Below are 12,583 nucleotides of genomic sequence, written 5' to 3'. Positions count from 1 at the left end.
GTCTTTTAGGTTTTTGCAAGGCAATGGGGTTAAGTGGCTTGCCCAAGGGCCACACAGCTAGGTAATTATTAAGTGTCTGAGGCCGGATTTGAACTCAGGTACTACTGACTCCAGGGCTGGTACTCTATCCACTGCACCACCTAGCCACCCTGGGAATGCCTTTTTTTTTCAAATTGTACACATATCTCCATGCTCTGTCATGACTGGGTCTAGGGCATGGAAGAAGATCATTAACTGAAATGACTTCTGAAGTTCTTTTCTAAGCTGGTTAGTAAATGGATATTTTTTCTTCTTTGAAATTTGGTGTGTGTGTGTGTGTGTGTGTGTGTGTGTGTGTGTGTGTGTGTTTGTGTGTGTGTGTATGCATGTAGGGAAATGGCAATCTTGACACAGGAAGGAAGAGCTATGGTCTAAAATGTAGAGATCCAAATAGTTCCTGACTTCAATTATCCTCAAATTCTTGGGTCCTCACTTCCTTTCATGGATTTCTTTCCCTTGATTCCTTATTATATGTTCACTATTTTCCTGGGTAAAGCAGGCTGTAGAGAGAAATTTTTGTATTGCCTTAGTGCTGGGAGATGCCAAAGGACCTTATAGGATGTGAAAATGGCCTGTGATTGGGCAATACAGTGCTCCAGAGACCCTGACTTGACCCAAAGAGCTATGATACACTTCAGCAATGGGTGCTATCCCTTCAGGTTCCTGGGGCTATCCTTAACTAATGATTCTAAGATTTATGGTAGAGTCAATATGCAATTCCATCCGCACATATGATCTGAGGAGGATATGAATTAAGATTAATCGGAGAAGTGGTGGTAACAAAAGAAAGAAGGAGGAACATTGAGACAAGGAGGAAGAACAGAGATATTATTGATTTGTCAGGTGTAGGTAGGAATATTGAATATATATATATATTTTTTTACTTTAGACCTCTTGTATAAAACTTGGATAGTTTTATATAATAGGCACCTTGGATTGGTATTTTTAAATGCATAAAATAAAATACATAGGATTGTGAAGGAAACTAATTCTATTGAAGTTGAGTTTGCAAATATACTTTAAAAAAGTTAATAGACCCTAGATCAGAAATCTCTGGATTAGCATAACAACTCTTCACTCATGAAGATTTTTTTAAAGCATCTATTTCCTAACCTTAGCTGTTATTGTCTATTGTCTTCTCACTGTAATTGCTAACCTTATTATTCTTGAATTGTAATTGCTAAACCTGTCTGTGTATTCTCATTCTGTTCAAGGTCCTTTCATTGAAATTCCCAAACCTCTGATTATCTTCACCATGTAATTCCCAGTCCTCTCATTGTCCTCTCATTTAATTCTCAGTTCTCCCCTTGTCCTCTCACAGTAAATCCCAAACCTCTGATTATCGTCTCATTGCAATTCCCAGTTCTCTCATTGTCCTCCTATTGTAGTTCCCAATCCTCTATTGTCCTTTCTTAGTAATTGGTGATTCTGATCTACTAAAGTCTCTAATAGCCCAATTTATTCAATTAAACATACCTTTATTAAGTATTTATAATGTACAAAGCATTCTGCTGGTACTGGGAATACAAAGCAAAAAGCAAAAACGAAAAACAAAACAAAACCAAATCAGAACAGAGCAAACTACTTCCCCCAAGAAATCTCTACCCCCTCAAATCTTTGTCCTTACAAAATTTACTTGCTACTGTGTGGTTAGGGAATAGAGTATGAAATGTACACAAATAAATATAATACAAGATAAATTCAGAAGAGTAGAACACTAATAGCTGGGGGTGGGGTGGGAATAAGGGGAGACTTTAAGGAGCAGCTAGAACCTGAACTACTTCTTGAATAAAGATAAAGGGAGCAGTACATTCTAAGCATGTGGGTATACATGGAAGCAGGAAGTACAGTGTGGAGTTCTGGGAAATGTTAGTGAAAATCACCTTGAAAGTAGTCAAAAGAGCTTAGTTTGAATCCTGTTCTGCCTTTTACTACCTGCTACCTTGGATAAATTACTTAACCTCATTGGAGATTACTTTTCTCAGCTGCAGAAAGAGGGTGTTGGGCAAAACAATTTCTAAGGTCTTTTCCATCCCTAAATCTATGATCCTACCTAATTACCCACTTTGGTTTATGAAAGGGAGGAGTAAGAAATAAAGGTAGGAATATAGGAAAGTGTCAGATTTTGGAGGGCCTTAAATAACAGGCTAAGGAGTCTATTTTTTTTTCTCTTAAGCAAACATGAAAGAGTTTTGAGAAAAGGAGTAGCATGGCCACATATCCATCAGGAGTATTAATTACTTTGGAAGTTGGGTGAAAGACAAATTGAAGAGAGGAGTTGGATACAGGAAAACCAATTAGTAATCTATTGCTGCTATCCAGGTAAGAGGAAATGGGGGCTTGAGCTAAGGTGATTTCCATATGAATGGAGAGAAGAGAAGAGAAGAGAAGAGAAGAGAAGAGAAGAGAAGAGAAGAGAAGAGGAGGTGAAAGATTGTGCAGAGGTAGAATTGACAAGATCTGCCAATAACTTCTAAGTTTTGAATCTGCGTGAATGAAGAAATGATAGTGACCTCATCAGAACTGGGAAAGTTTAGGGGAAGTGCAAATTATGTAAGATGATTTCTATTTTTGGATATGCTGAATTCTAATTTGGACATGCTGAGTCAGAGGACCTAGGTTCAAATTTTGATGCTACCACTTATCAAATGTAGTACTCTGGGCAAAGCATGTAGCCTCTACTTCTCAGAGTACACAAATATAAAGCTAAGAGGTAGGAAAAAAAACTTCAAGTCATTTCCTGCTCTAAATATATTACTCTATGATCTTGTGATTTGACAGTTATGAGTGCTTTTTATGAGTGCTTTTGCTAACCTTAGAGAAGTTTCAGTTAAGTGGCTTGGTAAGAAGTAGATTGTAAGAGGCTGAGAAATGAGTGGGGAGTGAGGAAATATATTGAATATAGACTTTTCTTTCTAAGAGGTTGGCAGGATAAGAAAGAGAGATTTGAGAGTTTGATGGGATGGCAGCTTTTTTTAGGCTTTTTTTTTTTTGCAAGGCAAATGGGGTTAAGTGGCTTGCCCAAGGCCACACAGCTAGGTAATTATTAAGTGACTGAGGCCGGATTTGAACTCAGGTACTCCTGACTCCAGGGCCAGTGTTCTATACACTGCACGCACCTAGCTGCCCCTGGGATGGAAGTTTTTTTTAAAGCAAGTTGTAGATCTGAATGTATGTATAGATAATAAAGAAGAAATCAGCCAATAGAGAGACTGTAAGAAAATAGAAAACAAAGGGCATGACTGATGAAGAATTTATTTTTAAAAGAAACAGTGGTGGGGCTGCTAGGTGGCACAGTGGATAGAGCACTGGCCCTGGAGTCAGGAGTACCTGAGTTCAAATCCGGTCTCAGACACTTAATAATTGCCCTAGCTGTGTGGCCTTGGGCAAGCCACTTAATCCCATTTGCTTTGCAAAAACTTTAAAAAAAAGAAAAAGAAATGGGATGGGATGAAAATGTACAAGTGGAGAAATCTGCCTTGGCAAGGAGAAAAACTAAATTTTCCTCAGAGACCAGACTTAAGGAAGAGAGTATGAAGATTTAAGGGTTTTGAGGTGTGGAAAAGGGAAAACAAAGGAATTTTCAAAGACCTTATAGCATGCATTGACTCAGAAGTAGGAGGAGAGAAAATAGATGGTCGGGGCGATTTCGTGTTGTAGATTGGCAGTGCACTAACAGGCTTAGATCAAAGAGTCAAGAGTCAAAGGCAATGTATACTTCTATTGATTGCTTTCAGGATCCCTGAAAGGAGGAAGGTGTGACCACAGGTAGGTATGATGGACTAGGAGAACAAGAAGGTTGAAGTCTGGAAACTTCATTGAAGGAAGGAAAGTTTAAGCATTTATATAGCACCTACTGTATATCATTCACTATGCTAAGTGATTTTACAAATATTAGCCCCTTTGATCTTCACAATAATGCTGGAAGGTAGATGCTATTTTAGGAAATGGAGACAAACAAAATCACATAGCAAGTAAGTGTTGGAGACCAAATTTGAATTTAGGTCTTCCTACCTCCAGACCTACTACTCTTTCTTTGGGAATGAAGGAGAAAAGGAGAGGCACAGGTGATGAGACAAGAAATTATGATCAGAGAAGGAAATTTAAGTTTAAAGTCAGGAAGGTACCCCACTTATGGGTGATAGGGAGATGTAAGGTATGACTATTTAGGTGGGTAGATGAAGAAAAGTGATAATGGAGGTGCTAGTTATTAAGGAGCACTAGGAGTCTACTAGGTTTGAAGGGACATATTGTAGTTGTGGAGTTCAAAGGCATGTGTTGGGGCAAACATGAAGACTGATATAGGTACTGAATCCATTGAAAAGGGAAGGGAGGGAATCCCTAGACACTAGTAGGTTGCAAGAAGGTTTAGGACTGGATTAAATAGATATGAAAGGCAACTGAAAGGAGGAGAGTGTGATGCATGCCAATGCTCGGGAGAGTTGTAGAAATGACTGTGAAGTGTGAAAAGTCTGAATTTTTCATCCGATGCACTGGTTTTTTTGATTATGGGACTGACATGGTTAGACTTGTGTTTTAAGAGCCTCAATTCGGAAGTCATATAGAGGATGGACTGAAGAGGTAAAGGACTAGAGACAAAATGACCATTTAAGAAACTATTGCAGTAGCCCAGACAAGAGATGATGGGTCACAATTTTGGATGGTTATGGTATGAATGTAGGGAAGAGGCCAGGAGCAACAGCTGCTTTGGTGGTAGAGTTTGCAAGACATGGAAAGTAATTAGCTATAAATAGGGAGAAAGAGCGAAAGGGTCAAGGATTACTCTGAGATTGCAAACATGGGTGACAGAGAAGATGGTGATTTCCTTAGCAGAAATTGAGAATTTAGAAGGAGAGGGTTTTGTCAAAAAGATAATGAATTCTGTTTGAAATGCTGAGAAGTCTTCTAGTTAAATGTAGCCAGAGATAGCTGATAATCAGGGAATGGAGCTCAGGTTCAATTATCACCTTTATGCAGAAGACTCCCAGATCTATAGATCTAGACCCAAGAGAACTGATGAGAGTTCAAGATAGATGGTGCAGAGAAAGACAATGATTCTTAAATATATTTCTTCTGAGCTCTGAACTCATATCACCAACTTCCTACAGATTATTTTCATCTATATATACCATTGCCACATTAATCACAAAATATTCAAAACCAAACTAAAGGCTTCCTAAATTTTCTTCTGACAATTATTTCAGTTTGTTTCAGGACTGTTTACCCATGGTCAAAAACTTTATAGCTTTCTTTAAGTGTTCTTTCTCTGATAACTTCTCATATCTAATTATTTAAATAAAATTCAACATACACTTATTAAATAGTGGTAGTGTGGGGTAATGGATGGAGAAATGAACTTCAATTTAGAGTCTGAACTTGGATTCAGAATCTACTTGTCATGGCATCATTTCCCCTGATGTCATGGTCTTCTTTAAGAACAAAAGATAAACATCACCATTGCCTTCTTTTATGGCATCTCATTTCTCAGGAGGCATTGGGATTGATTTTCTTATGAGAGGCTTTGAAGAAGTAAAGTAGAAATAAGTAATAAGTCCATATTTCGGGTCCTCTGTGCAGGTTTTTTTTTTCCAAAAGGGAAGCAGACTGGGGCAGTCAGCTGCTGTAGTCATATTGGAATCAGCTGATACCCCACATTGAGAGCTGATTGTTAAATTCAGAGTGAGAACTTACACATTGGAAACAGACCATTTAAAGTCCATATTGGGAAGGGTAGTAGGGCAGTGCAGGACTACTGGACTTGGAGTTGGGAAGACTCATCTTTGTGAGATAAAATCTTTCCTCAGACACTTATAGAAGCTTTGTGACCCTGAGCAAGTCACTTAACATTGTGTTCTCACTTTCCTCATCTGTAAAATGAACTGGAGAAAGAAGTGGCAAACCACTCTCATATCATACAGTGTATGATTGACGGACCAGAGAAGTATCAGTTCTAGAAGAAAAGGAGACTATTTAAGAAATTTTGTAATCAAATGAGATTTGAAGGCACAATTTGCTCTCTGACATCAAGAACACTAGAGATTTGGAGTCCAAAATACATTGCATTATTGCTTCTCAGCCTTTTGGCTAAGATCAAGTGTAGTATCTTTTCAAAATACATTGCATTATATTCATTTGTATATGTATCTTATCCCCTTTCCTGGTGTGTAAGATTCATGAAGGCAGGGACTATGTCTAATAAACCTTTCTTTTCCCAAGCAGTACTAAAAGGCTCTGCATATAATAGACAGCATTAAAATTATTTTTTGTGGGATAGATAAATGGATCAACTATAGAACATTAAAAGAGATGTTTTCAAGGCACTTAAATTTCACCATGAGACGCTCCCTGAGATTTAGTACTATATGGACAAACCTGGGTTCTTTAACCCCATTGAGGTTGGAGATTGGATATGACATTTTCAGTCCCTGTTCCTTACTCTAACCTGATTTTCTTTCTTTTCAAGGGCTTAATGGCTTTGCTTGATTGGGATCTGTGACTGCCTACCCAATATGATGTCTCTAAATGACTCCAACTTTCCATCCACATTTTTCCTGGTGGGTATACCAGGGCTGGCTTTTGCACACATTTGGATTTCATTGCCTTTCTTCTCCATGTTTTTCATGGCTGTGACTGGGAATTGCATCCTACTCTTCCTCATCATCACGGACCATAATCTCCACCAGTCTATGTTCTACTTTCTCTCCATGCTGTCCTCTGTTGACCTGGTCCTTTCTCTCTCCACCTTACCCAAGATGCTTACCATCTTCTGGTTTGACACTACAGCCATCAACTCCCATGCCTGCCTTGTTCAGATGTTCTTCATCCATGCTTTTTCTGCTATGGAATCAGGGGTGCTGGTGGCCATGGTATTGGATCGCTATGTGGCCATCTGTAACCCACTGCGCTACTCCTCTATTCTCACCCCAGTGGTCATTGCTCAAATTGGAAGTCTGGTTCTGCTTCGGGGCATTGGATTCACTGTCTCTTTCCCAAGTCTGGCTCGACGTTTGCCCTACTGTGGGTCACATGTCATTGCCTACACCTATTGTGAACACATGGCTGTGGTGAAACTGGCCTGTGGGGACACTACAATAGACAACATAAATGCCTTTATTGTAGCACTATTCCTGGGCATTGGTGATGTTGCCTTTATTGCTTACTCCTATGGGCACATTCTGTATACAGTATTAAAATTTCCTTCCCAGGAGGCCCGGGCCAAGGCAGGCAGTACATGCACTGCTCATGTTGTTGTCATTCTTTTCTTCTACATGCCAGGCTTCCTTTCTGTTATCATGCAGCGCTTTGGGCCACCCACTGCCTCTGCAGCCAAAGTCATCTTTGCCAACCTCTACCTGCTTTTCCCACCTGCTCTCAATCCTATCATTTATGGGGTCAAGACTAAACAGATTCGAGAAAGGCTGCTGGTGCTCCTGAATCCCAAACAGATTGACCACACTTGAGTTCTGTCTTCTTTTTCTAGATCAGGAGGGGGATTGTGGAAGTTCTATCCTGGTATGATAGAATGCCCAAAGAGGGAAAGAATCATGGCAGACTCTCATAGCTGTGCCCTTTGGTGAACAAAGTGATACAATAATGCTACAATAAGGAAGACAGGGTAGATATTGGGAAGATTCTATTGAGTATCAATGTAGTTAGGTATTAGAGAAATTGACTGAGAGAGTCTATGAATTCTATTCCAGTCAACCAATAAGTCAAAATTGAAAAGTTTCTATATGCCTATCCCTATACCTGATGCTCTTATAGAATAATAATAATATAATGCGGACTTTACAGCCTAATTTGGGAGTAATATACAAAAATCAATTAGATAATAGTAAAATGAAAAATCTATGTAGTACTAACTATGAATACAATACAAGTTTGGGGAGGAGAGATTTAAGAAGTCCATATCTATCTATCTATCTATCTATCTATCTATCTATCTATCTACCTATCTATCTATCTACCTATCTACCTATCATTTATTTGTCTCTGTCTTCGTGGTTTACAAAGGCCTTTCTTTAAAACTACTCAGTGAGGTATATAGTGCCTGTATTATCAACCTTATCACATGATGATGAGACAGCTTATATCACTTGCCCACACAGTTAAATGTCAGAGCTGAGAAATGAGTTTGATTTCTCTCTGCAAATTTAATGTTTCAACTATACCTAATCACTTGGAATCTTACTTTGAGGATGCAGAAAAACATGATATCCTTCTCTTCTTTAAGCCTTCAGAATAGGAGGGTAGATTTTACTAGAGGGAACTTGAGTTTATAAGATCAAAGGAAGCTCCCCTTTAAAATGATTTGATATGTACAGCTCCACAATTGTAGACCAAAGCTTGTCTCTTCTTTCATATAATGTAGAAATATCTTACTCAAAGGGCAAATAACTTTGTGTACTCTATAATTTTGACATTCTTGACTTCTAAGAATATTCCTCCCAATAATCAACATTTAATTCAAACAACCCACTTCAATATTTTTTATTAATCATCTTCATTACTATGATCTTCATATCTATCACTCTCATCAAAGAGTCACAGACTCTCTGAATTGGAAATAACCTGAGAGATCATTTTGTCAGAACTGTATGTGAACAGAGATCCTTTCTGCAAAACAATCCATAAATATTCATCTTCCCTTTTCTTAAAGACATCTAGCAAAGGGGAGCTACTCATGCACCAGAGCAGCCTCTTTCAATTTTGATTAGTTGCAAATGTTAGGAAGTTTTCCTTTTACTAGGCCAAAATTTGTCTCTAATTTATATTCATTGCTCTCAATTCTGCCTTTTAAGGCCAAACAGAAAAAAAGAGCAATTCTTCTTCCATGTCACAGGCTTGATGATATTTTGTCTGTTCTTGAAGAAGACCATGACATCAGGGTGATGCCATGGCATGTGCATAATTGGATTTGAGTGAGAGGTGTTGTGCCAAGTCACCAATTTCAATCTCTCCTTTGGAACCATTTGAGACTAGTGGCCAGATATGTATCAGGAAAACTGGAGATAATCCTGAATGCTAGGCAATCAGGGTTAAGTGACTTGTCAAAGGTCTCCCAGCTGGTAAATATCTGACTTCAAACTTTATTTCAGGGTTATTACTCTACCCATTATGCCACCTAGCTCCCCTAGAAATATTTGAAGATAATTATTAGGCTGACAACTTCATAAGCCTCCTCTTTTCCAGGATACATATCCTCACTTTCTTAAAGATATCTATTTATAGCATCAATTTGAGTGCTTACCTAATTCTGGTTGTCTGCCCCTGGACACTCTACAGATCATCAATGTCTTTCCTAAGATTTCCATAACTGTGATTCTCTTAACTCTGGACATTTTCTATACTACATTCTTAGAATGCTCCCCTTCCTCATCTCTATCCATTACTAACTTCCTTGACTTCCCTTAAATCCCAGCCAAAATTCCATCTACAGAATGTTTTTTCCAACCCTTCTTACTTCTGGTACTTCCTCTCTTTATTTTTCCCATATAAAGCTTGTTTGTATATATTCTTGTCTATTAAATTGTGGACTCCTTGAGGGCAGGGATTTGTCTTTGCCTATCTTTATATCTCCAATATATAAATAGAACCTGTTATAGAGCAGATATTTAATAAACATGTATTGCTATAGCTTAGATGAGGGGTGATAAGAACCTTTACTAGGGTAGTGACCATGTGAATGATGAGAAGGGGATGAATGCAAGAGATGAGCATTAAAATCTAACAAATTTTATTTGCTTGATGTTATTTGGTGTTGCCATGTATAGCATCTCTGGATTCTTTTCTATTTTTTAATATTTCAACATTTTATTTGTTTTCCAATTATATACAATAGTAATATGTACCCATCATTTTTTGCAAGGCTCTGAATTCTACAATTTCCCCCCCACCCTCCCTTCCCTCCCTTCCCACAGAAGGCTGTCTGATAGTCTCTACATTGTTTCCATGCCATAAATTGATGTAAATTGAATGTGTTATAAGAGTAAACATAACCCCCCTCCTCCCCCCCAAGAAGATGAGAAACCTCAAGAATAGAGAGAGAGAGAAAAAAATTGTACTTCAGTCTGTGTTCAGTCTGTGTTCAGATTTCAATGGCTCTGTCTCTGGGGTCAGTTGCTTTCTTTATCATAAGTCCATCAGAGAAGCTGCTTTGATATTTTCCCCATAGTTGCTGTTACTAGCTGTACCTCCACTCTATTTCTCCTCAATTTCATTTATTCTATTCTCTTTCTCTCTGTCCAAAAGTGTGTTGAATCTGAGTTCCCTCTCCCTTGATCTTCCCTCTCTTCTGTCACCTATTCCGCCCGTCCTTCCTCCCATTCCCCCTTATCCCATCCCTTTCTTCTTATTTTTCTCTAGGGTAAGATAGATTTCCTCATACTATTAAGTGTGTATGTTATTTCCTCTCTGAACCATTTCTGATGAGAATGAAGGCTTCCCTGTTTCCACCCTACTGAAAAATATTTTTCTTGACTCTTATGTGAAATTTCTTAGCTGCTTCTTCATCGCCTTTTCCTTCCTCCCAGTACTTTCCTTTATCACCCATTGATTCCACCTTTTTACTATATTATACTATTATATTCTGCTCCTTCCTATGTCCTGTCCATATATGCTCCTTCTTATAGCTCTTATAAATGAGAAAGTTCATATGAGTTATCAATATCTTCTTCCTGTGCAGGAATACTAACAGTTCAATATCATTAAGTTCCTGATAGTCTTTCTCTTCTACCACCTCTATGGTTCACCAGAGTCCTGTACTTGGAGATCAAACTTTCTGTTCAGCTCCGGTTGTTTCATTAGGAAAGTTTGAAAGTGCCCTGTTTCATTGAAAGTCCATCTTTTCCCCTGAAAGAAGATCTTCAGTTTTGCTGGTTAGTTGATTCCTGGTTGTAAATCAAGATCTTTTGCCCTCTGGAATATCATATTCCAATCGCTATGAACCCTTAATGTAGATGCTGCCAGATCCTGTGTAATCCTGACTATGGAGCCTAGGTAGTTGAATTGTTTGTTTCTGGCAGCTTTTAGAATTTTCTCTTTGATTTGGGAGTTTTGGAATTTGGCTACAATAGCCCTGGAAGTTTTTCTTTTGGGATCTCTTTCAGGAGGTGACAGGTGAATTCTCTTGATTTCTATCTTACCCTCTGCTTCTAGGATCTCAGGGCACTTTTTCTGTATTATTTCTTGAAAAATGAAGCCTGGGGCAGCTAGGTGTCACAGTGGATAGAGCACCGTCAGGCATACCTGAGTTCAAATTCGGCCTCAGACACTTAATAGTAATTACCTAGTTGTGTGGCCTTGGGCAAGACACATAACTCCCATTGCCCCATTCCCTCAAAAAAATGAAGTCTAGGCTCTTCTCTTGGTTGTGGCTTTCAGATAGCCCAATAATTCTTAAATTATTTCTTCTGGATCTGTTTTCGAGATCAAGAAAATGAGATATTTCACATTTTCTTCTAATTTTTGGTTTTTTTTGGGGGGGAGTTTCATTTCTTCCTGATTTATTGCAAAGTTATCAGCTTCTTTTAGTTCCATTCTGCATTTGGAGTTATTTTCTTCAGAGAGATTTTTATATCTCCTTTTCCAGCTGGCCAATTCTGCTTTTTAAGGCATTCTTCTCCTCATTTGCCTTTTGTTTTGCTTTTTTTCATTAGGCCTAAATTGGTTTTTAACATATTATTTTTTTCAGTATTTTTCAGCTTTTAATTTGGTTTTCATGATTTTTCTGCTTCACTCTCATTTCTCCTCCCAGTTTTTCCTCCATCTCCCTTAACTGCTTTTCAAAGTCCTTTTTGAGCTCATTCATAGTCTGAGCCCATTTTCTATTTCTCTTGGAGGTTTTGGATACAGAAGCTTCGATTTTGTCATTATCTGAGTATGTGTTTTGATCTTCCATGGGACTAAAGTAATTCTCTATGGTCATATTCTTCTTTTTTTGTTGTTTACTCATTTCCTCAGCCCAAGACTAATTTACAGCACTTCCAAAGCTTGGGTTTTTTTTGGGACCTTTATTCCTCCAAGGTCTTATGCTCACTTGCCTGTGCTTTGATATATAGATGACCCCCGTACTTCCCTCTGCCCTTGGGCTATAAGGAGGAATCCTGATATCTTGGTATGAAAGCCCAAACTGCAACCTGGAGCTGAGTGTAGGCAAACAGCAGAGTCCTACCCAGAGAGAGCAGAGAAATCTCTGCAGACTTCCCTTACCATCTCTGGGGGGTCCAGGCTGCTTTCTCCAGACTCTCACTGCAGAGTCTATGGCTGTGCTCCTTACTCCACACTCATTCTGGTGTAGCAGAGTTCTTTCACTGCCCCTTCAAGCTGTTGCTGGTGATCTCTGGGCTGGCCTGGGCTAGGCTATGCTGCTCTTTGGCCATGGCTTTTTTTCCCAACCCCCCCCGCCCCGGTCCTGGTGAAACACACCTTTCCTATGAAGCTTCTAATTTATCTTGGACTGGGGAAATGCATCACTCAGTCTTTCTGTGGGTTCTACCCCTCTAGATTTTGGGCTAGAGTCATAATTTTTTTTTTTTTTGAAGTT

At 38.8% G+C, this 12,583-nt stretch overlaps 1 protein-coding gene and 1 pseudogene across 1 annotated transcript; both read left to right on the top strand.

The window, feature by feature from the left end:
* Positions 1–6,103: 6,103 nt before the first annotated feature.
* Positions 6,104–6,244, top strand: LOC141510721 (U2 spliceosomal RNA; annotated as a pseudogene).
* A 304-nt stretch (positions 6,245–6,548) lies between these two features.
* On the top strand, positions 6,549–7,499 carry LOC141490661 (olfactory receptor 52K1-like). The gene has a single exon (XM_074190811.1). The coding sequence runs from the start codon at positions 6,549–6,551 to the stop codon at positions 7,497–7,499; it is 951 nt and encodes a 316-aa protein (XP_074046912.1).
* The last annotated feature ends 5,084 nt before the right edge of the window (positions 7,500–12,583 follow it).

Source organism: Macrotis lagotis, chromosome 1, assembly GCF_037893015.1.
Source record: "Macrotis lagotis isolate mMagLag1 chromosome 1, bilby.v1.9.chrom.fasta, whole genome shotgun sequence".
NCBI classification, from domain to species: domain Eukaryota; kingdom Metazoa; phylum Chordata; class Mammalia; order Peramelemorphia; family Peramelidae; genus Macrotis; species Macrotis lagotis.
This window is presented reverse-complemented; position numbering and strand designations above follow the sequence as displayed.

What these genes read in the sequence shown, in the direction of transcription:
- LOC141490661 (XM_074190811.1), top strand. Translation starts at nt 6,549, where the DNA reads ATGATGTCTCTAAATGACTCCAACTTTCCATCCACATTTTTCCTGGTG.